Raw genomic sequence first — 27,680 nt, 5'->3', positions numbered from 1 at the left:
CACATGTTTCACATTTATTGCGGCGCATTGAGTACAGTACATTATGTCCAAGTGGCAATCCAAGTGTGTTATAAAATATAAAATGTCCTGCAAGTTCATTGTGGGGCAATAAATGATCCGATCAAAAGAATGCCGTGTTTCTTTATGACTTAATGGATTATAACCTTCCTCATTTACAACACACACAGGATGTTTGAATGAAAAGTCTTACTGGAACAATTGCAAAATCAAACTTCATAATGCAGATTATGTTTTCCCTGCAGTTGCATGTATGTTCAAGTAAACGTTAAAGACATATTGTGATATTTGAAGTAACATAACATCTACAGGTCAGTACTGAAGTAGGGTTTGTAAATAAAGCAGTCGTGGAAGAAGTATACAGATTTTTTACTTCAGTAAATTAAGCCATTATACAATGTGCAAGTATTCTCTTGAAAGCTATGGAGTGGAATATAAAGACAATTATTTAGGTGTTTTAAAATATGCATGTGTTGTTATATATGTCATAAAATACGGTGAGAACAGAAGCTATTATTTCAAGGACACTTCGGAGACGTGATGTTCAAAACAAAACCTGAGTCATAGTACACCGGGAGGGTTAATAAAATAATAAAAAGCTGATAGATCATTGCTGAATGGGTGTGGCAATCATTTCCTGTTGAGTTTTATCACTATTATCTGTGCATGTTGAGATGTTTAATGTAAAGAAATGTATTGGGAGAAATACTTTACTCACAAAATGTCCATCGATTACTCACAGGAAACTCTGTTTTAAATCGCATACCACGTTGAATGAAGAGTGAAAAACTGAGAAAAAGTCAAACGCTTGCTAAGGCCTGCTTCCCAAAGTATTTAAAAAAGTAAATTATAATAATAAATTGAATGTATATAGCGCTTCTCATCTGCCAAGATAAATCCCGAAGCGCTTAGGGATATTGTGAAGAAGTGAGCATGCAACTGGATAAATTAGACCTGGATTACATGCACTACTTGTATAAGAGTTCCTACAAAGAATTTCCTATAATAATTAAAGATAACAGTAATTTATATAAAAGTGGACACTATGTGGGTGAAGTGTTCCTTTAATCTTCAATATTGCATCCTATATTGTTCATTGCATCAGATGTATCCATCTGCAAAAATACCTGAAATGTCAGACAAATGTAAGATTAAAGTACAATACTTGTACAAAGTAAAATAGGTTGCATACAATACTTAATTAAGTTGCTCAAACTCGGTGACTAGTTGACTAAAGTAAAAGTGTGTTGACACATCTCATAGAACATCACAAGGACACATAACTCACGTGATATTCAAAAACAAATGGTAGTCATGCTGAAAATGCATATTATATATAGGAATGTACCTATAAAAAGCTGATTGATCATTGATGAATGTATGTTGGAATCAGTTCCTGTTGACAATGGTTGTAGAGGATGCTGAGAACAATGAGGGGACTGTATTGAGGGCTTTTGAGAATAACAGACCCATACATGTCGTCTTCTAAATTGCACTCTGTTTTGAAGGTGTGTGTCCACAGCCAATGAGGATGCAGCATTCACATGCGTCACTTTGAGCAGCAGGGTGTGGGTGTGGGGGAGGGGGGGGGGGGGGGGGGGGGGACTGTGCCTATAATAAACCCAGTGACTGCGCCTTTTCTCCACAGACAAGTGAGAAGAACTCGAGACTACAACAGGACTCCGAACCACAAAAACTCTTTTTATAAAACGTTTTTGTCTTTCCTATTTTTTTACATTCTGAACAGCAGGGCTCTGAATCTAAGTTTTTGCCGCTTTGGAATTTGATTTTCTGTGCTTAAAAAAGGGCACATTTACAATTGTTTCTTCCCTCATCTGACACTTTTTCAATCTTCTGCAATGTTTCCAGAGTCAAACAAAGGGTGAGTACACTTTTGTACAATTTACAGCATTTTGTTTCCAATGCTGCTGAACACATGGCCCCTTCATGGGGCTGTCGGCAAAGATATATACCGGTTTGGAACAGAACCAAAACAAATCAAACACGTGCTCTCTGGACAGCAACTGTTTAAAGAAGAAATCGTAATATTTGTCCTGAAGGAGTCCATAAAGTGTTGCTTTACACTTTGTATCACTTGTACTCGTTAGGCCAAAAATGATATCAATATTATTTGGTAGTGGTGTTCATAGTAGGTTCAGTATCAGAGTAATTTATTAATAGCACAGTCTCGTGAATCATGCTTGGGATTGTGTAGAAACAGCTTGTCATATGAAAGGTATTACACAAACTGTAGAATTAAAGGAATCAGCGATAGTTATCAAATAAGCAAGCAAAAAAAGATTGTGCGTGTTGCCATTTCATTGTATAAAAGGTGATACAGCCTGTGACTGCAGGAATGTGTGTGTGTGCATCTCTTCAAACACATCCTTATTAGTAGCCGTTCTCAGATCAGGCTTGCTGCCAAGAAAATCCGGTAATCTGATTATAATGATCACATCACATGATACTAAATGAATCAGAAGGTCAAGCTCGGTGGAACAAAAGATGGTGTTTGCAGTCAAACTGACCTTAGAGTTTATTTTTGTGTCATCCAGCTGGAGCTACGAGGACTGCAAGGCCACTGCTGATTGGCTGCTGGCCCAGACCGATGTGCGGCCCACGATTGCCATCGTGTGTGGCTCTGGGATGGGAGGGCTGGCTGACATGTTAAAGGACCAGGTCGTCTTCAACTACAAGGACATCCCCAACTTCCCACAAAGCACCGGTGAGTTCAGCTACAACAAACACCTCAGAAACAAATTGGTTCCCCATTTGGCGTTCAAACTAAGTGAATGTTTTTTCTTCCTGCAGTGCACGGACATGCAGGCCGGCTGGTGTTCGGCACCTTGAAGGGGCGGCCATGCGTTTGCATGCAGGGGCGCTTCCACTTGTACGAGGGCTACCCAATCCAGAAGGTGTGTGTGCTGAAGAAAATAATCCCATGAAACCTATAAAGATGGTGAAAGATCCTTTAAACCCAAGTCCCTTCTGGTTGTATAACATTCATGTGTGTGTTTCCAGATCACGCTGCCCATACGCATCTTCAAGCTGATCGGTGTGGAGACGGTGATGCTGACCAACGCAGCCGGAGGCCTCAATCAGGACTTTAAGGTTGGAGACATCATGATCATCAGAGACCACCTCAACATGCCGGGCTTCGCTGGCAACAACCCGCTGGCCGGACTCAACGACGAGAGGTAGGAAGTCCTGACTGCCTTTCAGACATTCAACAGTATCACTATGGTCTTTGCCCGATTCTAAACCTTCCATTTGTTCCTCTTCGCGCAGGTTTGGAGTGCGTTTCCCCTGCATGTCCGACGCCTACGACAGAGATCTGCAGCAGATGGCCATGGATGTGGGACAGGAACTCGGCTACGGAGACTTCCTGAAGGAGGGTGTCTACTGCGTGTTGGGCGGACCCTCATTCGAGACCATCGCCGAAGCCCGTATGCTGCACAAAATGGGCGCTGATGCTGTCGGTAAGAAGTGTTTCATGGATTATTACATGGATTTTTTTCGACTAAAACTGAATTTTCTATAGTTATAGTACATGGGCAGCATTGGTGCTTTTAAAGCTGTAGAAACGGTGGCCATTTAAAATTATTTTTTCCGATATGGAGAAATCAAAACTATAAAGCTTAGTAAAGTAAAGTAAAGCTAGCTATAATATTTCTTCTTGTGCGGATAAAAGCAAGACATCACATAACATAGCATGGTTTCTATGTAGTTAAAACATGTTATACTTATCTGTCCTCTCCAGGCATGAGCACAGCCCCTGAGGTGATCGTCGCGCGTCACTGCGGCATGCGCGTCTTCGCCCTCTCGCTGATCACCAACAAGGCGGTGATGGACTACGACAGCGAAGAGAAGGCCAACCACGAGGATGTCCTCCAGACGGGCAAGCAGCGAGCGGAGCAGCTGGAGCGGCTGGTGTCCACCATGGTGACAAAGATCGAGCACAACAACAACTATGCCTAAGAGACGCCGAGCCAGACAGACGCTAGATTTGAACCTTTCAGTGTGACTGAAGGGGACTTAAAGTGGTTGATATTTAATGCTATGGTACCAAATATCCAACTTAGTTAAATATTTAAGTGAGCAGTGAGGCTGTTTTTAGTCTTAGGTCAAAAGAAGATAATATTGTCCTTTGGAGAACCTTACTTACATATCAACAGAAATACAAAACACACACACAGCCTTTGTTTTCATGCCTTAACAGACGTCTTACATTCCTCTATCGAGCGGCTCCAGAGGAAATGTTTATTTTATATCATTTTGAGACTTATTTGTTTTAACTTAAAATATGTGATCAGTTTGTGTAAATGTCTGCAATTTAACTTAACAATGAGCTCAAAAATCTGTTATTTTGATGTTGTTGAAATGTGTTCATTAGTGGACTTATAGTATTTTAAGGTGTTTTTTCATATGAATGTTGTTACTAAAAAAGTACTATTTATTACTAAATTGAGTTTGCTTGTGTCGTTCTTTGGGGTGCAGAGGAAAACGTATTTTCTTTGATTAACACATCACACAATAAACTGAAAAAACTGAAAACCGCTGACTTTTATTAAGTGTTTTATGTCAACAAATCTCACGTAACTGTATTAGGTTAGTTGAAAGCAATAACATATAAACATAAATATTATGTTCAACTTAATAGTATTGCTTTCAACTAACCTTATACAGCCTAACCTAATTTGTTGACATAAAACATTTAATTAAAGTCAACAATTCAGTTTTTTCAGTGTACGAATATAATAACATAACTCAGACTTAATATATGAAAAATGAATGGATATCGAACCAGAGACTCGTAAAATCCCATTTATTTGCAAAGTGTGTATTGAAGTTTTACAGAGACGCTACACAGTAAGCCAATGTATTGCATGATGATTGGGTCCAAAAGGGCCCAGAATGTTGCCAGTGTAAACGTTAGGTAATGTTACATAAGCATTACGCTGCAAAAACTGAAGACAGGAATGCTGGCATTGTCGAAGTATTAATCAAATATAAGGGTTTGGTTGTCACTTTTTGATTAAATGTTTCAAATTCTTCGACTTACAAAAGCACTGAAATATTTGGCAGAACAAAGTATTTTGGTATTTGAAACAACTCTGGTTGATAAGATAGTAAAAACACTTAACATGTGGATCCTCCATACTTAAAACACTTAACTTTCTCCCCAAAAGTGACATATTATTTTGGAATACAAGCCTTCATATAAAACACTTGCTCCCATTAAACAGAAACTAGGCAGGCAGACAATATATGACATTCCACACTGCATGCATACATCTCCACGCATCTTGCATAATAGTTTACCTTCACCCTAAGTATTCACGTGTTCCCGTTAAAGGCAAAATTAAAAAATGCCGACATCCCTTTTGAAACCACTAAAACATCCATTTCCAACCATGATATAAAAGATTTTGTTGTCATATTTTGCAAAACATTCAGTAAAAAGTGCCATGCATAATTATGCCTTAAAGCTAAACAGGATTATTTTTAAAGAAATATAACTTGACACATTCTCTATGATACAGCACACTGACATTGTCTCCGCGCTACAGGGCCCAGTGAAGCAGAAGATGTAAACGAAAGTGCCTCGCTGGCGACATCGCTACGGATGCAGAGTAGAGATACATACTCTGCACATGCATATGTTGGCTGGAGAACAAGCTAGCGCACTTAGCAGCTCTTCACATCGGGCACAAAGATTGTGAAAACTCGAATTGTTTTTCTAAAAAATGTAAATCTGAGAGGAGTCCTTTGCAGATTATCCTCAGGGACATTAACTCTTTGTGGACTAGCCACTGGATTGTTTTCACTTCAATACATTGATTTAATCAGAAATCTGTATTATAGGTATTCAATTTCCTCTTCTGCCACTCTAAAGCAGTGGTTCTCAACTGATGGGTCGCGACCCAAAAGTGGGTCGCGGTCCCGTTTCGAGTGGGTCGCGGATGTGTGAGTGAAGAAAAAAAATCGTTAACATTTTTTTTTTCTAACGCTGTGCATGCAGTAGGCGTTGAACTGGAAGTACCGGAGACCATAAACGGCTTTCAAAACTTCTGTCACGTAGTGATCATCTTCTCAATAAAACATCTTTGCTGATGTTTTTTCGAGTCTTCTGGCCAATCAGAATCAAGATTGTTGCCGGAAGTCTCCACGGAGAATAACTTTGCGGTAGAACTATTCTTTATACATCCATGGGTACAACTTCAGATACAAATGAACACGTAATGAAATATGACCCCCGGTTTGATGATTAACAGGTCACAGAACAATGGGAGCTATCTACCCTAACCCACAATTTAAAGTAAGTCACACAGACTATCTCCTCTTTGCTCTTCTCTCTGTGAGGAGCAGCAAGTTCAGCTTCAGAACAAAGTGAAAAACAAACAATGGCATAAAATATTAATATGTCGGGTAGTGATAGTTTTATTTATTTTCTTCTCAGAGTGTACCAGAATGCGTAGTTTATATGTTAGTATTTCTAAAAATCTCCTGGGGGAGAATCCCCCCAGACCCCCCTGCTGGGGTTGGGTTTTCAGCATGTGTGCTTTTTTATATAGTTCAGCTTTGATTCCATCATCTCATTAAACCTTTTTAAAAGCATACTTTAGTTCTATGAAGGGATATAAGGGATATATGCACTGTACTTCACTTTAATTAATATTGTATGCTGAAAAGCGTATATATTACAGCACGATTTTTTGTTGAATAGATTTGAGTGCTTCAAAATGTTGGGTCGCGATTTATTGACCAAGTAAAAAGTGGGTCCCGAGGCCTGACCAGTTGAGAACCACTGCTCTAAAGTATCCCTTGCTTATAATGTGTCAATCATGTTTAAGTAATTGTTGATTGCTCATTTTAGATATAAACACTTTTAAAATCGAAACCACGAATCGACAAAAAATATCCCATTTAATATACATTTAAAAAAAAGTGCAAAAATAATCATTTTGGTTGAGTTTCAGGGCTGTATGGACAGAAAACCAATTTGTTACTTTTCAACCTCCTTGGCTTCATTTCCTACATGAGTTTGGATTATCTTTTATTTGGTTTACTAAAACAGCTGATGTGGATAACCAAACCAGACATTTTAATGGGAATATAACATTTGAAAGATAAGGGTGTAACTTTTAACAAAATACATTGTTATATTATGTTTTATTTCTAGACAAAAAATCTATCCAAACTACAATTAGGGATATTTTTTCTCCACCTACTGAAATTAAACCAATATATTTATTTCTGCCTCCAATAAAATGTTTGGATAGTTAAAAAAATAGTTAAAAATGTTCCCGTCTGCAGTCAGTGTGACCGCAATGTTGACTGTCAGGCTACAAGAACTGAGCGTCCCTCCGTTGGCAAAGCAGGTGGCAAATAAAGGTTTGGCACATTTCCAATGTAGGCACTGTAAAGATTGATTTACAGTCTTTTAGCATCAGAGCGCCACGATAGCAAGAGGAAGAACTGGTGGAGAAAAGGCACTTCTGAAACCACACATACTGGGCCTGGAGCTGCGGGATGCAGTGCAACATTTACAGAAGAGTCCTCTCGTCTCTAGGCAAACATGGTCAGGGTAATCCACTGCAGAGAACACAGAGAGCGTGTAAATTAGGGGATGCTAATTGTAAGGTATTCACAGAAATTGTGAGTAGATTTCATTGTTTGTGTGGTGTTTATGTTCACGTGTGTGACCGTACCTGCGTGAAGTTGAGGGACATCATACCATCTCTATCCGTGTCCATGGTCTGAAAGGTTTCTGCAGACAGAAACAAAGAGAAAACACTTATTTTACTATCACCAACTTGCTATTATTATACTCTTTTTTAAGTGCAACACAAGCATTTGTATTTCTTTTTTATGTTATACGTTGTTTTGTTTTTTACCCAGATACATGTACAGTATGTTTATTTTTTAAATTATGGACATTAATAAACAATAGGCTACAATAGCATGTATGTATTAGTTTGAGCCATACAAGCGCCACCAATAACAGTAACGTAGACCCAAAAATCGTAATATTTTAATATAACTATAAATTAGGCGTTACATTTATTTTGTTAACGTTAGCTATCTATGCTAATGTTGTTAGCAACGTTGGCACTTAACGTGAACGTCAGTTTGTGGATAGCATAGATAGCTAACATTAGCGACCTAATACTGTTATTTGTGCATTACAAGTTATTTCAAATTAAAGTAGCATTGTTAACGTTGGAGGTTCAATTACAAATGCTATTGTTTGATCTTGGTTTGACTTTTTGTGGTAAATTGAGGTAAAATGTGTCTTTAATGACATTGAGGTGGTGCAGTCATGGGACTCACTGAACATGGTCTCCAGTCGGACCAGACAGGTGACAAAGTTGTCAAAGTCCACCGCCATGTCGGCCTCCGTGTAGCGCAGGATGATCAGCTGGAACAGTTGGTTGGTCAGCTTAAAACCTAAAGAAGAAAACCCAAACAGAAAAAATTAGGCCATGTTTTACAGAACAATAATCAAAAGCATCAGAAAAAGATGAAGATCCAGAGGGGAACACGTAAACCCTGTGAAGAAGAGTGAAAATTGCTTCTGACTTTTGTGTTACTACTTATTTGTTCTAAATTTAAATGAAAAGGAACAGTACCTGCAGATTCAAGAGCCATCCTCATCTCATAGGAGCTCATGGTTCCTGATTTGTCCAGGTCAAACTGCCTGAAGATGGTCTGGCAGGGAAACAGAAAATGGAGAATGGAAAAAAACTAGTATTTAGGCATGCCGACAGGAAGAACATGAGAAAAAAATGGTTGACTGATCGGTTGTCAAAACAAACAACAGGCTGACGCAGGTACCATGAAGCAGAATAAATATTATTGAGCCTGATCCGGGTTAAATCTCACCAGGTATCGCTTAATCTTTTCCCAGAGGACATGGAACTCTGTCAGGCCGAGCTTCCCACTGCCGTCCGTCTGAGCACAGGAGTTAAGGAACAACCAGTACGAGAACAATTATTATTTAAAATCACAAGCACCCAATTGTAAGGGAAAGTCTATAGGAGTACATGAAACAACAAGACACCAAGTTGTGACCAGGAAGAAAAGTGTATTGAATTATTTCAAACTGTCCATCACAAGTCCAACAATGGGACTAAACTTGGAGAGTACCTTTGTTTAATGAAGCATTTTTTTCTGAACCTTTTAATATTAATGCTGATATTTTGATGCCATTTCAAGGATACGTCCATTAGGTTTATCATACTGCGACAAGCCTCTTTTGTGAAGCCGTCTGTCTTCAGGTCCTTATCTGTTTGCATCAGAAAGTCAAACAAAAAGAGAGAAGAATATCAAATATAACACACTATAATTCCATATTATCAGATGCCAGCTTGTATTTCCAGGGTGATTGCAGCAGTTACTAACGTTTGCCGATGATCCTGTTCAATATGGTTTGCAGCTCTTTGAGGCTGATCTCCATATCCTGTTGAAATAAAGACAGTCATTGACATTGAAACATAACTAAAAGCTTTACCCTGAAACATTTGTCAAAGCGTTCTTACCGGCCCTGCCAGCTGTCTGAAGAGATTCTTGAAGCTGGCATCGATTTGGCTCTCGTCCAGCTCGATCTGAAACACAAACACTTCAGTACACTTTGGTTCCTCTCCACACAGTTTTAGCAATTATGTTAAGTTATTAAATCTTCTCACCTCTGTTGGAAGCTCAGCTATTACTTCATCGTCAAGCTCCCTGACATGGAAAGCAGAAACATTTAGAGTTACTTAGATGCTTATCTTAAGATACTATTTTTTTTTTACTTTGCTAAGGAGATGTTTTCAGCTTAATTTGTCTGTCAACAGGAATACTAAAAAAAAAAACTGGCCCAATGTTCTTGTAACTTGGTGAGAAGGTGTAGCATGGAGCCAATTAGAATAACGGAGGGAAAACAGACTTTCCAACTCGTGAAATGTGACCACCAGAGGAGCACTTGAACGCACCATTGGCCTTGGGGGAGGTCTCCGCTCTCCAAACGCCATTCTATTGTAAAAGCTGTTTCTTTCTCTGGTTCTATGTTGTTTTTAGCTTCATATGTATTGTATTCATTACATTTACTAAAGATAATACTTAATACAATTGACAGTACACTTGACTAGGAAATAATCTTGTAGAATTAAAGAATGGCTGCTTATTTTCTCCCCCAAAAAACTGATATTGATATACTTTATTAATCCGCGTGGGGAAATTGTATCTCTGCATTTGACCCATCCTAGTGTTAGGAGCAGTGTGCTGCCATTTTGAACGGCGCCTGGGGAGCAGTGTAGGGAACGGTGCCTTGCTCAGGGACACCTCGGTACACCTCGGTAGCACTTGGTCTTGCTGGGATTTGTACTGGTGACCTTCCAGTCGCCAAGCCAAGTCCCCTATCGACTACGCCACCACCGCCCTCAAAATCTCATATCATGCCCAAAGCATCCTCTCTGCCTCCTCCCACTCTGTCACAGCCACTCACTCGGAGTCTGCGGGCTTCTCAGAGAAAACTCTGAGGCAAAAGTCGGCCTCTTTGTGCGGCTCGAAGGTGGAGGGGACGATGATGTACTCCCCGGCCGGCAGACTCAGCCGCGAGCTGACCTCCCTCAGGTTGACGAAGAGCTCTGAGCGGGCGCTGGAGCCGTGGGTGAGGAAAAAGTCTCGCTTCAAGTGGACGCCTGAGCTGCCCTTAAACTGAGAGGGGAGGGAAATAGTATGCCTTCAATAAAGACTATAAAATCAAAAGATGAAAACATTTTGAAAAGAGGTGAAACTCATACCTCTTTTGGAATCTGTAAAGAATGGAGGAAGGGGGATAATTACTATGATGGACGATATCACGAACTACAAAATACATGAGAAAAGCTACAAAATAGAGATTATCTGGCTAAACTGAAATAAAGAAGAAAGTTTGAATCCTGAAACATGATATTGTAACATCTGTTATAAAGATAGCTTTTAACAGTGTCTTCGTTTAACTTTTTTCTGCTTCCTTTGTTTTAAAAACAGGCATTATGTTAATGTTCTCCAAGGGGAAAGTCTAAAACATGACCATTTGTTGGTTTTACGATGAAGTTTTTAGCACTGCTTGTCAGGCTTCACATTACCTCGTAGAGGGCAAACCCGATGGTCTCCATGTCTTTGCCCTCCCGCCTCTTCTTCCTCCGGTCCTTCTGCATGAGGCCGACCAGGAAGCTGCAATCTGATTGGCCGGGAGTGTCGGGATGCTGCAGAGCAATCTTGAACTGAGGGTTGAGCCAAAAGGTTGCTGGGAAGAAGGAGTTGGGAAAGTCAGATTGCAAAACGTTTGTTAGTATTTTTGTTTTTTTTATCCACCAAAATTCCTGTGGATATTCAGTGTCTCTGAAACAGAATATAACGCCACCATATGATCCTAACTGAAAAAGAAAATGAAACTGGATCGTGTTTTGAAACAGATCTTCTATCATATATCATCCTTCCATTTCGTTGTTTATTTCTACTTCCGGTTCCTTCCTCCCTTCCTTCCTCCCATCCATTTTCTAGCTCACACTTCCTACCTGGGAAGTTCCTGCAGCCTCCGGCCGTGCTGCCCCTCCTCCACTCGCCCTGATACAGAGACGAGCTCCATTTCTTCGGCTGGCTGGTCTGCAGGGCATCAGCCGTCAGGTTGCAGAGCTCCAGACGAGTGAACTCACGCAGGAAGTCACTGAAGGACATCCTGACAGACGTACACAAACTTACTGTTAGGACAGGGTTGTTTTTCCATCACAAAGTCCAAGAGCTTGTCTCAGCACAGACGAAAACACTGACATTTCAACATATACTGTTTTCTGCATCAACGTATCAAACCGACAAAGGGAAACAGGTGTGAAACAACAATAAGACACAACTGTAGGCCCTGAATTCAAATTTGGTTTGATAATGCGTGTGTTTCATTATATTACATTGCATTGCATTTAGCTGACGCTTTTATCCAAAGTGACTTACAATAAGTGCGTTCGACCAACACAATACAAACTTGAAGAAAACAGAATCATATAAGTACATCAGGTTTCATAGAGCAAAAACATTTCAAGTGCTACTCAACTGGCTGTAGATAAGCCAGCCCTTTATTAGTATATAAGTGCTTTGTTAATAGTTCTATCGCTCGAAGTGAAGTCGAAAGAGATGAGTTTTCAGTCTGCGCCGCCGCCGCCGTAAACTGATGGTAATAGGCACTCACCAGAATTCACCGTCCTCACTGCGGTTTTGTAGCCGACTTCTGACGGAGCTATCCACATTGTCCCATTCTCTGGAGCTGTGGATTTCACAAAGTTAAAAGAGAACTGTTCATGAATTGTATAACTAAGGCAGCACTTTTCCTCATTGGTACTGTAGATCCAAACATTATTTAGCAAAATAAATAAATGTTACTGAACGTGGTGTTGTTTCTTCAAATGTTATTCACACCATTTTGAGTATGTGAATTCGACATATTGGTAGCCAGGGGGGAAATTGGGTAGAATGCTTTTCTTACTGCAGGGATATAACTACCACCAGTGTAATTTTGGTGGGATTAGGAACATCCTGGTCAAAAATACAGGTGCAAATTTGGCAGCCATAACACCAGCTCTGCCAGATTTAGAAGACCCTCCTTTAAAATGTTTTGAGTAAAACACTTTTGTTTGCTTAAACTAGAGAGGGAAAACTAACACCAGTGTGATTTTGGTGGGATTAGGGCAGCTTCAGAAGCCCCCCTTTGGTATTTGTAATACATATTATTGAATCCCAACCATTTCTCCCCTCTGTCTGACTTTTCTTCTAAATCCTAAGGACAGATGAGAAGCCAATAAGCAGAATTTTTTGGGAGGCGCTCTTAAAAGAGACAGGCACTGAAAGGGAGCGTCTCGGAGCGAAGACAGGTATATACAAACAGACAATATTAGAAAAACAACGTGTTTTTCATTAGAAACCCTTAATTTAAGTATGAACCTGAAAATGACCATTATATATCCTCTTTAACTGCCTATAAAAACTACAACAAAATTCAGTATTTATCAAGATATAAGAGATTTAATCAGGGTGAAAACATTCTTCCAACATTTAAGACCTTCACACTTCATTTAAATGCTAAATTGGATGTAGTTAGTGTAAAAATCATCGTACTTGTCGCTCCACGCTCCGGTCCACTCCACTTCCCCCCAGGGGTTCCTGATGCGAACCAACTTGGTCTTATTTCCTCTGTAGACGACCTGAGGGCACAAAGACATTTACACTTCGTCACTACTTAGGTCACCTGGGGTGAGTGCGTATCACAAACGCCCTGCACACGTCTTTCTGTGTCTTACTGTCGGCAACTCTGAAATTAAATGTCACAGTTTAACAAACCCTAACAAATGGAGCTATCCTCTCCGCCATTTGAAACTAATTAACTTCAGTTACAGAACGTAATGATACTGATTATAAAAGACCTACAGTGTGATGCATTTATCATGTGACAATGTCATAAGAGATGAACAAGAGAATATTTGAGAATTATTATTATTTAGTATTATTATTTTTTTGTACTTTGTTATAATTATTATTTTGAGTGAGAAAAAAAAAGAATATATATTATTATTGTTGTTGTATGTTTTGTTTCTGACATGTTCAATACATTGACTAAAAAAATAAATAAAAACGTTACTAAGGGGAATGTGGCAGAGCAATGAACCCATGATACATTTAGGGTTTCAATCTATGATTTTATAAGTAAAAATACAGTTTTCAAAGTTAACTTTACTGAATAAACTCCAGTGCATTCCTGTAATCAAGCAGTTTTGAGAGTCAAAATCGGCAAAAGTAATATTTCCTTATATATGACCTACTGATAAATGGTTAAATCCTTTTAATACGTTGCTTGAAAAGCATCCTTAAAGGTTTTTCAAGGAGTAAGTCAATGTGTGTTATAAGGAAGAACATTTGCTAAGAATAAATTGAATTACAAGTAAATAGTCCCAACGTTTTTTCCTCACTCTTTACAGTTCTGACATTTTGGATCTTGACCATCGCAAAAGTCACCATGCTGCCCTTTTGGCTGAGGAATTGGATTTGACTGTGAACCGCTCACCTCGTCCACACCGGTCACAGAGTAGGCGTGTCCCTTCACCAGCTTCTTGAACGTCACAGCCTCCTTGTCCCCAGAGCTGGTGATCTGAGGAGAAACAGCGCGGTCAGTGACGTCTATAAAGTGATTTACAGTCAGGAGGAACTGCACACTGCTGCTCCACATGTGACTAGAGACATTCACATTCAACTCATTATCAAGGTCAACACACTTTAGCTTTTTGGATTTTCCTGTGGGCATTTATTTAGTTAATATGTTTTTCAGTTAAGTAAGTGCCATGCAGACACATCGCAGATCTGCTTAAGCAAACAAAGACAACGCAGACAATAACAGTGTTAAATACATGAGCGTTTAAACTCATTTTTAAATGCAAAAAATATATATTGATATAAATAGATCCCACATTTGTTGAGCTTACTAAATGGGAGTCATTACATATTTTTTCTTCAATATTTACAATTTTAAATGTGTAAAAAATGCAAACTATAAATGTAAAAGGTGCCGTTTAGAACCTAAACTTTGTATTTTAAACATTTATCCAGAAGACTGTTCGCTATCGGTTAAAGTGAAAAGACTAAACTACTGTGAGGACATCTATTTGGAGAATTGTAAGCTGTACTCTGCTCTGTTGTGGATGTGCTTTTATTGTATTTTTGTTGAATTTGTTAATTTGCTAATGTAATTATATTCTTGGTCTGTACTTTAAACGAATTTCTAGCATCTGCACACTTTTGATTTTACACTTTTTTTTTTTGTTGCATTATTCTGTAATCTGCCATATGTCCAATGTTGGGGAATGTTCGGTTGTGTTTCTGTAATGTGATAAATAAAAGTGTAATCAATAAATACATTAGATTAGATGTTCTATCCTATTTTTTAAACCTTGTTGCGGTTAAACCAAATAAACCGCCTTTATTTGTTGTTGTTGAGCTCTATATTTCCTCATCCCTGGTACAGAAAGCTCTTTAAACTTTGGTATTGGGTCTTTTACTCCAAAATGACCTGGAATGGCAGTCCCCCCTACCCAGACTGGGCAGCACAGGGAGGCATGGTAAGTACAGAAAATGATCAGACAGACGGAGTTCAGTCCCCTCTGTCTGCAAACATCCCGTGTCCCGGAAAAATGTGCTGATTTCATATCAGCTTTTACAACAGGTTTCCATATCTTCGCTGCCCTCTCCTGGCTCAACACCACATTTTTCTTACATTTATTTACATTTACAGCATTTACTTCTAAATTCACCAATATTCAGGAACTGAGGTTAAAAAAGACTTTCTGTCAACAACAATTCTCTATTTTAAGTGCTAGTAAGTTTAATATACTTTCTGTATTCTATGATGTAAACGTAGTTTGAATCTGTTTGGTTTCCCGTGCCCCCTTGTGAAAATCCTCCCAACCATTGGACTTCCACGCTCAGCATGTCTGGCTATTTGTTTACCTTTCACCTGCCCTCACAGGGGGTCAAATTAAAGTACGTGTTGTGTTAGATACGGTAATACAAATATTTACTGTCCCCTATTGGATTTGTAAGAAGTGACAAAGCACTACAACCTACTGTTTTCATTATTAAACACTTGATAATGATTGTATTCTCGCAAAGTATTTGGTATAAAACACTACCTGAAGTGTATTTTACAATTAAACAAAAAGCACAGAGAAGTGAATAACTTATATCATAACTTTTTTTTTACTTAGTACTTTTTAATGCATGTAACATATGTAACATTAAGCTGTCTGTGGCTCTTTTTCTGCTGTAACTACATACATTTCCCCTCTGTGGGACTAATACAGGTATTCTGATTCTGATTCTGAATAAGAGATAAGATGATCCAAAAAGAAAAAGCAGGAAAATCTTCACTTTTGGTACCATTACTACTTGAAATGAGTTGTTTAATGAATTGATTCAACTGATAACTCCAGTACTGTATCATATAACTTTGAGGTTAATCATTTAAGTGTGATTTAAAAAAAGAAAAGTGAGTGGAAGTTAGGAAAATGGGGCACTAAGAAAAAGGTTGCCTTTTTAAAGTAAAACGCAGCCGAAATGTAATACAAACTTAGATAACGGCATGTTTTCATTTTTTCTTTACAACAGGCTCTTTCTTTTCATCGTATGAAATACAACTGTCCTTTTTGAACTGTCAATCGCAAACGAGTTAAAGGAGTAGTTGGACATTTTGAGTAATGCTTATTTCCTTTTTCCCTGAATACGATTGATACCACTCTCATGTATATATGGTAAATATAAGGCTGGAAATAACTTCAAAGCTGAAGCATGAAAGTTGCAGTACTGACGTCTATGGAGCAGCCCAGCAGAGACCCTCTTTCTATGGCCCTGCTGATGATGTTGTAGAGGTCGGAGGGGGCTTTACTCAGGTCGAACATCTCAGTCACGCCGCCCGTGAAGTCCTCAAAGCCCTCGGACGTGCTGCCCCCTGACAGAGCCTCATAACAGCCGTTCAACCTGGGACACAACAGCAGATTAATGAGGATTACAACTCTTTCAAATACAGTACAAAAGGGAATATTAGATATACTTGCAGGCCTTAAAGGGAATCTATAGACTGGACTGTTGCTAAGGGGGAACAGTTAATAAACACTTACTGCTCCACACTGTGCGACACTACCATATACAGTACCTTCATACAGTAAATGTAACCATGCATAAATCCTGCTTTTTACATCACACTCTTAGCGTTTCTTCTCTGCTCTTAACTGGGAAGCCCCCTTCACTTGGCACGCTGACACTTACTCAAACAATGCTGTGATTCACTATAACAGCTAACCAGATTTACAACTGAGACCACAGCTGTGCACCAGAGCAGCTGCAGTCTCTCTCAAGTGTGTGTCAATGGTGTTCCAAGGAAAGATTTTCTACATCCAGAAACTCTCCCACGACAGGCTTCATTGTACAAAGTCGTGCCTCAAACTACGGTCCTCAACAGGCCTTAACTTGGGATCATCTGAGTGAGAGTGAAATACTGAGACTACAACTTGAGCAGACCCATATTCAGGGGTGGCGGGTACTATAGGCTAGGGAAGGCTAGCAACAGCAGTTTAAACTGTATTTCCTTTATCCTGTAATATGACTTGATAGATTTAAACTCTGCACCCTGAGCTCTGATTGGTCAGCAGGCGGTGCTTTCACTGAGTTGATCTCTTTTCTATAGACGCCGGGGGCGGGCAGCGTCAGGTAAAAAAAGTTATTTAGCCTTCCCAAACCTGAGCCTCATGCGCCGCCTATGCCCATATTCATTATGTTGTATTTATATTAAGATGGATTGAGCATAAATATGGGCTGCTAACTGGAATAAATAACAAAGAATGTTAATTTGAAGTGTGCTTGTGTAATAATATCTTCAATTCATTACAGACACTGAAATTGTGTCGACAGAGCTAACGAAAAAGCAGCAATCGTCCCATTTTGTACAATTGATTATAAAGCAGGGAAAGGTGCATTTAAATCGTATGAAATTATTAAAACACTGTTGCAATTGTGATGCAGATGCATAAAAACTGACCAATCACAGCAAACCTGGCTGTTTAAGTGTTCTTAAAGAGACAGGCACTAAAATAGAGCAGTTCAAACAGATGGTAAATACGGATATAATTAGACAGGAATTATGAGAAATATAATGTGTTTTTCTACATCAAGGCATGTAAACATGTTGTATTAGAAACCCAAAATACAATTATGAACCTTACAAATAAAATATGTCCCCTTTAAACAACCAAAATGTAGTCAAATGTAGCTACCATTCAAGGTATGATGTGGGCAAGTTAAAGCTGGAAGCAACAACAATATGAATTTGATATAGTGGCATTTAAACAGCATTATTCAGTTTGTTACGTCCGTCAGTCTTACTTTGCGTAGGCCTTTTCCAGCAGTGCGCTCCAGAACTCGGTCCCCTCTGCCGAGTGGACAAACAGCAGCTTCCCATCCTTCACCGGCAGCCGGTCATCGATCACCACCTCCACCCACTCGCCAAACTGCCAGAACTGCACGAGACACGAGAAAACACCAGTATTAAAACTGACAAAGTTTACAAAAGATACACAAACTATTGAAGGGAGATAAAGTCATGTATTTCAACTATAAAGCTTGCCGGTCATTCATCAAACCCAGGACTAGAGAGATATAGTGAGTTTTTCTTAAGCTTTTTATTTTAATAAGTACCTTAAAGCTGTTTTTCAATACATTTACTTTCCATTAATAATGTGGAAATAAAGAGGACAGATAAACCTGCTGCAAGTACAACTAGTTTCTCAATTAGCTCTTCAGAAAAACTACACTAACAGCTGGAGTCTGGAGTTATCCATTTCGGGGACTTTAAAGTTTCTCAGTTCAAGTGGGCAAAGGTGAGGGTAAACGTTTTAAAGTATAGCAGCATTAGTGTAGATATAGTCTAGACTAGGAGGCCTCTATTTGAATCCATGTCACATCTCCAGAATGTAATTTACACCTTGATGCCAGAACATCCGGCACACCCAGAGATGAGTCTGAGCTTTACAGGAACATGGTGGCACATTACAAAATGAACTTTATTCAAATGCTTTGCTTCAGGATAGATTTCTGATGTTGTGTTAGATGTACTGCTCCCTGCTGGCCAACAGGCACGCAGCCACGTGGTATTTAAGCATAACGTGAGAAAACTATTCAGAAAACCCTAAAACCATTAACCTCAGTTCACCTGATGCATTGCAACACTTTTGTCTCCTGATGCATCATCTTCAAAATGTAGGCTCGCCTGATTGCTATGCATCATTACTAGACATACTGAAGGTAAACAAGGTGCAGCAAATTCCAGCTGCTTTGGTCTGTAAGCCGATGGTTTGCTTGCAGGACTGGTTGAGATATGTAGCTTGAAATGCAGCAGGTGAACTCAGGTTAATAAAGGAGAGGTTAGTTTCTCTGAAATGTTTTCAAAAGGAGATTAAAAGACAAATGCATTGCTGTGTGGCTGTTGGCCAGCAGAGGGCAGAAGAGGCCAACAACATATATATTCTGTATCTGAAGTCTCTTTAAACAAAAACCAGGGTGTTGTAATAGACGCCACTTTTTCACAGATTCATCATATAGAAATGATTTGTAAGAAGATACAGCATTTACTTTACTTACTGGCTGCAGTAAGACCTGGAACATTAACCTATAAATGAAACCGTTAACTATATTATCAAATCCATTTGTATGCAAATACAACTGGCCATATGGCACACTGCTTTCAAGCACCTGACAACCTGTGCATGCTCAGACTTGCTAACGATGTCCTACGATTGACTTCTGGCATGTTTTAATACCAACTTCTACCCTCCAAAAGAGCCTTTATTTAAACACAACAGGCTGAAATAACCATCTTTCTACGTAAGACTATGGTGTTGCTAAACCGAAATCAGCGTAATGCTAAACTAAGATTTAAATGTGATATGTTAAAGTGTTATGACTGTTTGAAGGTGTTTTAATGCTAACTAACATAAATGTAAAATGTGTAACTCTGTTCATATTGATGATTGTATATCTTGATTGGAACCGCATAACTGTTTGGGGATTGTTTTGCATCTATGTTTAGTTGTTTAGCATCTCATATAGTTGTTTTGTGTCTATTTTTAGTCTTTATATATTTCTTTGTAGTCCTTTTGGATGTTTTGCATACATTAAGAGTATATTTGTGGTTGTTTTGCGTCTCTTTGAAGTCGTTTAGTGACGATTATAGAGATATTTGATTAACTCTTTGGCCCCTGGGCCTGGGCCCGATAAGCCTGTTTCAGTGTAATGAAAGAAATATATCTTTGTCAACATAATTAGGTTTGTATGACAGAGTGGGGAAGGAGGTTGCACGCTTGTCATTTGGCACGTAAAAGCCACAGCTTGAGTGTGTGTGCATGTATGTGATTTTACAGATTGTGCCTCATGTCAGAATGTGTGTGTACAGCAACATGGACGATAGATGGATGAGTTGCTCTGCAGAGCTGAACCCACCTCTGGGAGGAACTGTGTCACAACACGGCTGACTGAAGACAACACAATACACACACACACACACACACACACACACACACACACACATACACACACACACACACACACACACACACACACACACACACTTTTCATGCTAATCTGTCACACTCACATTGCTGAGCATTTATCTCCCAGCCTCACTGGGGGAAATTAACTTCCACATGTGTGTCATAACTTGCAGCCTTAAAGCAAGATGAATCCTAAACAGAATTCAATAAAATGCTCAGACTTTCTGTGTGAAATATGCCGCAGTTCTGTTTCATTTGTTTGCGACTGAGATTGCCTAGTTTATAATATATTCCCCCACCTTTTGTTTTGCCTCCTTCGCACAGACTTCCTCCTTTTCCTCCCATTTAAAATTCACACTGCCAGCAGCCCTCATAATTATATTTTGGGATGACTCATCTAGGTCTGGGAAATTAATCCACAGGCTTACCGGATCCAAACCGTTACAAAGGGAGATCCCTGGAAGACTCAACAGCACGCAAAAGGGAACAGAGAATGGAAACATGCTTGAAAAAAAATAGAAACTGCAAGTTATGGAAAAAGGAAAGAATGAAAACAATTCTTGGCTGCAATGCAAACACAGTGAATAGAGGCTAAAAACATAGAATAGAAAGTGATGAAAGTAGGGCAACTTGATACTAAATGGAAAGCTTTTCACAAGCTATTTCATGCATGTACATTAACCACATGCATGCATTTACAAGCCTTCAGAGCAAATGAAAGTATTATTTCCACTCATCCTAGCAGAGAGAACAAGTATGTCTATATTCATAAAGATCTCGGGAAATATTCGGTGAAAAATGGGCCAAATATTCGGCTCTCCCTCGGCTGACTTTGCAGTAAGTGAGACACCAGCCCCAGCAGACATGTGGAAACGTGTGTGTGTGTGTGTGTGTGTGTGTGTGTGTGTGTGTGTGTGTGTGTGTGTGTGTGTGTGTGTGTTTTACATTTTGGGTCAGTTCCTACGGTTGTAATATGTGTCTTTGATGTATGAGAGCTCCCCCTCTGTTCCCTGTTTCACTTCCTTGTTCTGTCTCTCATGTCAACGCTTGGCAGGCTGACAGTCTGGTTGGCAAATTCTATCTGCATCAAAAGGAGGGCGGCCAACTCAAAGTGCATTAATCCCAAAGTACGGGAATGTGTTCATTATCTTAAGAAGTGATTGCTAAAAGGAAAAGGATTGGCCATCATATAAATAAGGTGTTTTTTTACAAGGGGCCCTACTATGCCCATGTGCAGGTTTATATATTTGTACTTTGTGTCTCTACCGTGACATGTTTCCATGCTTCAATGTTCAAAAAGCTTTTTCTCATACTGCCTGTGCTGCAGCACCTCTTTTCACCCTCTGTCTGAAACCAGAGCCCAGTCTGCTCTGATTGGTTAGCTGGCCGCTGTTGTGATCAACTGCCAGTGATGTCTTAGCCTATCACGTACATGGGTTTGAGCGCTAGCCAATAGAAGCGCAAGTGTTACAGTGAGATGTCATTATGATATGGAAGTAAACAATGGAATCCAATGGAGACCATTCTTGAATCACTTCATGACATTTCTCGATTATGGAAGTACTTTTATATTGCATTCATTTTGCTTGTTATTTATACTACATTCAAATTGAGCTTCTCATAACTTTACACCACACATATTTCCCTATCTCCGACTGGACTGCATGAATGCTTTGTGCAGCAACTAATGATTCGTTTCCAATGTGCATGCTGCGTGTGTTCATGTGTGGGTCTGGAGTATTTTGTGTACAAAGCAAAGTCCAGCTGCTAAGGCCAGATGCTCGTGCCGTAAGGATAGAATACATGTTGACTATTTCATGTCAGGAGTGGTCCTTCAGGAAGTAGATGTGATACTTTAAACACATAGATGTTTGATTGTTAACAGTAGTTTAGTTTTCTCTGTAGAAATCACTGATAATATCTTCTTTCGGTTAGTGATAAGGAAATGGTTGTCGGTTTAGGAGAGTGTGTTTAAAACAGTGTGACGGTGACTCAAATCCTCCCAGGTCTATTGACTTATGGACTGAATGGGCGTGGATCTGAGAAGTCAGTTATCTGGCATTATTCATTGAGGCGTGCTGTTTTAATTCCTTGTTCTCTCTGGGAAATTCATGGGGGAGAAAAAAAAAAAAGAGTTACATTTCTTCCTGACGGACTGGTTTTGCAGATTTGTATGATTCCCGCTGCAGATTAGTTTCATTTTTGAACCATAAATTACCTCGTTGTATCTAGGTGCCATTCTGCAAAATTATGTTTTTCGTTGAGTTAAACACCCAAAAGGATTCAGTTTAGTAATAAAGGAGAAATCAGGAATTCTTCACAGGAGAAAGAGATAACATAATTACTAAAAAGATAATAGTAAAATTGTTTTCACTGAACTTCCTCTCTGCCTTATAATCCCTTTATCGCTTATAATTTCAGCGCCATTTCAGATAACAGTAACGGCCCGTCCACACAGCGGCTTTGGAAAAAGCTTGCCAGCGGGCGTGTCTGAAGCTCGACCAACAACCAATCACATGAATCTCCCGCCCCTGACACACAAGCAGCGGTTTGATTGGCTAGAGCTTGTACTGGCATATGATTTGATTGGCTGACGCTTCCACCGAAAGCTTCAGAAGCTTCAAAAGTTGAACATTGCTCAACTTTTGCAGCCTGAAACGCCAGGAAAGCTCCGCTCTGCTTCCCACAATGCAGTTCGGCGAAAAGTGATGTCACCCCATTCAAAGTGAATGGGAAGAAGCTTCCAACGCCGCTGTATGGACGGGCCGCAAGAGCTGCATAGCGTGCAACTGTAGCAAAAGAAAACAATCTGTAAACTTCTCAGTTTTTCTTTCTATAAACAAAATAAGGTTTGAAAAAGGTGAAATATATTGAAAAGACAGCATCGGTGATCGCCCTGTGACTAAGTTTCAAAAGAGAAACGACATCATGCATCTACTCACAGCGAGAGAACAACAACATCGTTCACAGGAGCAACAAATCAGCTGGAAGGAAAACTATCGAGATCTATTGTGGCACCTGAACGCAACACTACTCTGCCTGCTATGGGAAGTCAAGCAAAAAACAAAAAGTGAGAAAATAAGCTGTTCCACACCAGAAGAAAACAAACTCTTTGTTATTTCACACCAACAGTTTGCAAAACCATGTGGTGCACCAAACAGGAAATGACCCAACATGAAGAGTTGGCAGAAACACATTATGAAGAGAGCTGGCACTGAACTACTGGCTGCTGAAACTAAAAGGTCACAACTGCAGGAATTCCCCTACAATGTGAACGTCCTTAGGGTTTGATGAAAGAAGGTTTTTATACTTTGTTGTGTTGTGTGTTTAGATGCAGGAAGTGAAGCTGCTCTCACCTGGAAGTGGAAGATGCCGGCGTATCCCTGCTGGAAGCCCTGTCCGTGAGGAACCACTCGGTGGAGGAGGTTGTCGTTCAGGGTCAGCGAGGCGATGGCCGCCAGCAGCCAGCAGTCGCCTGAGGACACACACACGCACACACACACTTCTTATTACCCTGAACTAACATAACAAAAAGTTACCATATCACATCTAAGCGTTCACTAGAATGACAGCAGGTAATATATGTGAAGCAGGGTTCCGACACTTGACTACTTTCTATAGTAATAAAGTATATTTACTCAAAATTATATATTTGCACGTTAGTACAATTTTGAGGAACTTGTACCTAACCTGAGTATTTCCAATGTAGGCTAATGACATTACACAAGCCAATATTCTACTGTTTACACCACTACGTTCAATTGACAAAAATAAGTCAGATAGATTAAAAGCTAATACAAATATTACTGATACATTTGACTGTATACGATTCTGAAAAGGGCAGTAAGGCATAACAAGTACTATAACTTTTGGTATTTTAAGTATAATTTGATATCAATACTTCTGTACTTTCGCTTTAGATTTTTACAAATTAGTATTACAACTTGTACTTAAGTTAAACATCCGAGTACTTTTTCTTCCACTGCTAATTTCAAATTGAACAGACTCTCTACATCTGTTCCAATATTAGCAGAGAGCAAAACACTATTCTTCATAAATCTCTTCATCACTCATGCTGCTGAGATAATGCTTCCAGCCTCAGGGAAGACCCTTGTGAAAGTGGAATTTTCCCAGTGAAGAGAAGAGCCTTGAACTCTGTTTGAACAAGCTGAGCCCTCGGGGAAATGGGAGAGGCACTTGTTCCATTAAGAGAAGCGCAGAAACTACCAAAGCTCCACAATAAGTGCTGTTACAAGGACATAGAGTCACAAGTCTCTCGGAACGTAATTTTGACCATCGTGCTTTTACACACGAAGGCATGCGAGCTGAGATAGTATCAGAGGTGGATAAAGTATGCAGATCCTGAACTTACTGTAGGTACAAATAGAAATACTATGGTCTTTAAATACTCCATTACAAGTATCAACATCAAAATGTAATGAAAGTACAGGGGAGTAAAAGCACTCATTCTGCATAATGGCCCATTTCAGTTACATACGAGGGAGGCGTGTGGCACAGTGGGTTAGTGCGCTGGTGTGTGGACCAGAGGGTCACAGGTTCAAACCCACTGCAGTCAGCATGTCGTTGTGTCCCTGAAGACACTTCACCCAAAATTGCTCCTGTGGGGATTGCCCACAGTATTGAGTATGTAAATCACTTTGGATAGAAGCGTCTAACAAGTAACATGTAATCTCATCTAATCTAACATGAAGTATTATCTGCTAATTGTAAATCAATAGTAAAAGTATGCAAAATGGCTCTTTCAAAGTATTATATGATCAAAGAATATTATCTTGTTTGTATCACACTTTTAATCTTGTAATTTGTAAATTAGGAGCCAGACTTTGTTGAACACATGATTGATAGGTAGTACTGCATCATATTATATCAGCATATCATGTGTTTTTATATAAAAAGTAAATTATAGAGTGTTAAATACAATATAATATCTACTGGAGTAAGACGTACAATATTGCCTCTGAAATGTAGTGCAGTAGAATATAAAGAAGCATTAAATGGAAACTAGAAAATGCATTTCCTGCTGAAAATGCGTGCAAATGCTGTAAACTGTGTAAATTTGTTGCTGAATTTAGCTAAAAATGCAGAAAAATCTGAATATTTTATTAGCAGAATCTCTGTAGCTGCTTTTAGCAACAAAAACCAAGTTAGTGTGTTGCTGAACTTAGCGGAGAAATGCAGAAAAGTGAAATGATTTGAATCAAAGTTGTTACAGCTCAAATGCATTGCAATGACTTTGAAAACTTGAAAGTGAAATGTTAAACTGGAAGAGTAGGAAAAATAGTGAAGAGCTTAATATTTAAAAGAAAAGGTTTAAAAAAGCTATAAACAATAAAAAGTATAGCCTCAATGTCCTGAAATAGCTGAATAATGTAATAGTTGAATGGTTTCTGCAGCTGAAAGTAGGCTGAAGGAGTTAGATATTAAATGTAAGTAGTAGGCAAGGCAAGTTTATTTATATAGCACTTTTCAACACAAGGCAATTCAAAGTGCTTTACAAAAAACGAAAGACATTAAGAAAATGGCATTTAAAATCAGTCATTAAAAAGAAAAGCTAATAAAATAAACATTAAAAGAAAAAGTACATGGATAAAAGTTACAGTGCAGTTTAAGATATGAATAGTTAAATTAAAAGCAGCAACAAAAAGAAAAGTCTTCAGTCTGGATTTAAAAGTAGTCAGAGTTGTAGCGGACCTGCAGGTTTCTGGGAGTTTGTTCCAGATATTTGGAGCATAATAACTGAACGCTGCTTCTCCATGTTTAGTTCTGACTCTGGGGACAGAAAGCTGACCAGTCCCTGAAGACCTGAGAGATCTGGATGGTTCATAATTTAGCAGGAGGTCAGAAATGTATTTTGGGCCTAAACCATTCAGTGCTTTATAAACCAGCAGCAGTATTTTGAAATATATTCTTTGACACACAGGAAGCCAGTGTAAAGACTTCAGAACAGGAGTGATGTGATCCACTTTCTTAGTGTTAGTGAGGACTCGAGCAGCAGCGTTCTGAATCAGCTGCAGCTTTCTAATAGATTTTTTAGTGAGACCTGTGAAGACACCATTGCAGTAGTCGAGTCTACTGAAGATAAAAGCATGGACAAGTTTTTCCAAATCCTGCTGTGACATTAGTCTTTTAATCCTAGATATATTCTTTAGGTGATAGTAGGCTGATTTAGTAACTGTTTTAATGTGACTGTTGAAACTCAGGTCAGAGTCCATGACTACACCTAGATTTCTGGCTTTATCTGTTGTTTTGAACATTGCAGACTGAAGCTCAGCGCTAACTTTTATACGTTCTGACTTGGCTCCAAAAACCAGTTTTATCTTTGTTTAATTGGAGAAAGTTCTGACACATCCAGTCATTGATTTGTTCAATGCACTTACTCAGTGTTTGAATTGGAGCATAGTCTCCTGGTGAAATTGTTATGTAATTTGTGTGTCATCTGCATAGCTATGGTAACTTATTTTGTTGTTTTTCATTATCTGAGCCAGTGGTAGCATGTAGATGTTAAAGAGAAGAGGCCCCAAGATGGAGCCTTGAGGAACCCCACATGTCATATTTGTCAACTCAGATGTGTATTTACCTATAGAAACAAAGTTGTTTCTGTCCTTTAAGTAGGATTCAAACCAATTCAGAACTGTTTCCGAAAGTCCCACCCAGTTCTCCAGTCGGTCGAGTAATATGTTGTGGTCAACAGTGTCAAACGCAGCACTGAGATCTAATAATACCAACACTGAAGTTCTGCCACTGTCTGTGTTTAAGTGGATGTCATTAAAGACCTTTACAAGAGCAGTCTCAGTGCTGTGGTTTGGACGAAAGCCTGACTGGAACACATCGAAACAGTTATTTAAATGCAAGAAATTACTCAACTGTTGAAAAACAACTTTTTCAATGATTTTACCTAGAAATGGGAGGTTTTGATATTGTTCATTACTGAAGCATCTAGATTATTCTTTTTTAAGAGCGGTTTAATGACTGCAGTTTTCAGGGCCTGTGGAAAAATACTTGAGTGAAGAGATTTGTTTACTATATGAAGTAGATCTGAGGCCATGCAAGGCAAAACATCTTTGAAAAATCCTGTTGGAATAATATCAAGGCAGCAGGAGGAGGATTTCAGAAGTTGTATAATGTCCTCTAGGTTTTTATCATTAATCTGATGGAATTGTGTCATGGTGTTTGAATTGATGTTAAGTGGACACAGAGACAACACATTTGCTGTTCCTGATGCAGAGGCACTGACTGCTTGTCTGATTTTCTGAATTTTGTCAGTGAAAAAGGCAAAATCATTGCACGCCCTGGTGGATAGAAATTCAGAGGCTACTGACACTGGGGGGTTAGTTAGTCTGTCGACGGTAGCAAACAAAGCATGTGCGTTGTTTTTGTTTTTGGTAATGATGTCAGAGAAGAACGATTGTCGTGCGTTTTTCAATTCCAAATTATAAAGGCCAAGTCTCTCTTTATAGATTTCAAAGTGAACCTGGAGATTTGTTTTTCGCCACCTGCGTTCAGCTTTTCGACATTCTCTTTTTTCTGTTTTCACGCTCA

At 39.2% G+C, this 27,680-nt stretch overlaps 2 protein-coding genes across 3 annotated transcripts in view; one reads left to right on the top strand and one right to left on the bottom strand.

Annotated features, from left to right (window-relative positions):
• The first annotated feature begins 1,653 nt into the window (after positions 1-1,653).
• On the top strand, positions 1,654-4,482 carry pnp5a (purine nucleoside phosphorylase 5a). The gene is made up of 6 exons (XM_034230407.1): positions 1,654-1,900; positions 2,574-2,743; positions 2,830-2,933; positions 3,040-3,215; positions 3,307-3,497; positions 3,779-4,482. Exons 1-6 carry the CDS (start codon positions 1,878-1,880, stop codon positions 3,994-3,996), a joined length of 882 nt encoding a protein of 293 aa, XP_034086298.1. The 5' UTR covers positions 1,654-1,877; the 3' UTR covers positions 3,997-4,482.
• A 2,272-nt stretch (positions 4,483-6,754) lies between these two features.
• capn1 (calpain 1) overlaps positions 6,755-27,680 on the bottom strand; it is a 33,306-nt gene continuing 12,380 nt past the window's right edge. For both annotated transcript variants that reach the window (XM_034230378.1, XM_034230379.1), the window contains 19 exons: positions 23,477-23,595; positions 17,959-18,092; positions 16,389-16,557; positions 14,096-14,179; positions 13,153-13,238; positions 12,230-12,304; positions 11,565-11,725; positions 11,133-11,293; positions 10,806-10,817; positions 10,508-10,719; positions 9,708-9,747; positions 9,561-9,626; positions 9,424-9,481; positions 9,243-9,307; positions 8,905-8,973; positions 8,652-8,730; positions 8,353-8,469; positions 7,731-7,789; positions 6,755-7,614 (listed from right to left, as the gene is read on the bottom strand). In XM_034230378.1, coding sequence (XP_034086269.1) covers positions 7,588-7,614; positions 7,731-7,789; positions 8,353-8,469; positions 8,652-8,730; positions 8,905-8,973; positions 9,243-9,307; positions 9,424-9,481; positions 9,561-9,626; positions 9,708-9,747; positions 10,508-10,719; positions 10,806-10,817; positions 11,133-11,293; positions 11,565-11,725; positions 12,230-12,304; positions 13,153-13,238; positions 14,096-14,179; positions 16,389-16,557; positions 17,959-18,092; positions 23,477-23,595 — 1,793 coding nt within the window. In that variant the 3' untranslated portion in view covers positions 6,755-7,587. The remainder of the gene's footprint in view (positions 7,615-7,730; positions 7,790-8,352; positions 8,470-8,651; positions 8,731-8,904; positions 8,974-9,242; positions 9,308-9,423; positions 9,482-9,560; positions 9,627-9,707; positions 9,748-10,507; positions 10,720-10,805; positions 10,818-11,132; positions 11,294-11,564; positions 11,726-12,229; positions 12,305-13,152; positions 13,239-14,095; positions 14,180-16,388; positions 16,558-17,958; positions 18,093-23,476; positions 23,596-27,680) is intronic.

The sequence above is a fragment of the Gymnodraco acuticeps genome, unplaced genomic scaffold (assembly GCF_902827175.1).
Source record: "Gymnodraco acuticeps unplaced genomic scaffold, fGymAcu1.1, whole genome shotgun sequence".
In the NCBI taxonomy this organism is placed as follows: domain Eukaryota; kingdom Metazoa; phylum Chordata; class Actinopteri; order Perciformes; family Bathydraconidae; genus Gymnodraco; species Gymnodraco acuticeps.
Note: the sequence above shows the minus strand (reverse complement) of the source record. Positions and strands in the feature narration are given on the sequence as shown.

Excerpts from the sequence above, each read along its gene's own strand:
- pnp5a (XM_034230407.1), top strand. The coding sequence starts at position 1,878 with ATGTTTCCAGAGTCAAACAAAGG. Across the intron at positions 1,901-2,573 it reads TTTCCAGAGTCAAACAAAGG|CTGGAGCTACGAGGACTGCA; the intron begins GTGAGTACACTT and ends TGTGTCATCCAG. Across the intron at positions 3,216-3,306 it reads GCCGGACTCAACGACGAGAG|GTTTGGAGTGCGTTTCCCCT; the intron begins GTAGGAAGTCCT and ends CTCTTCGCGCAG.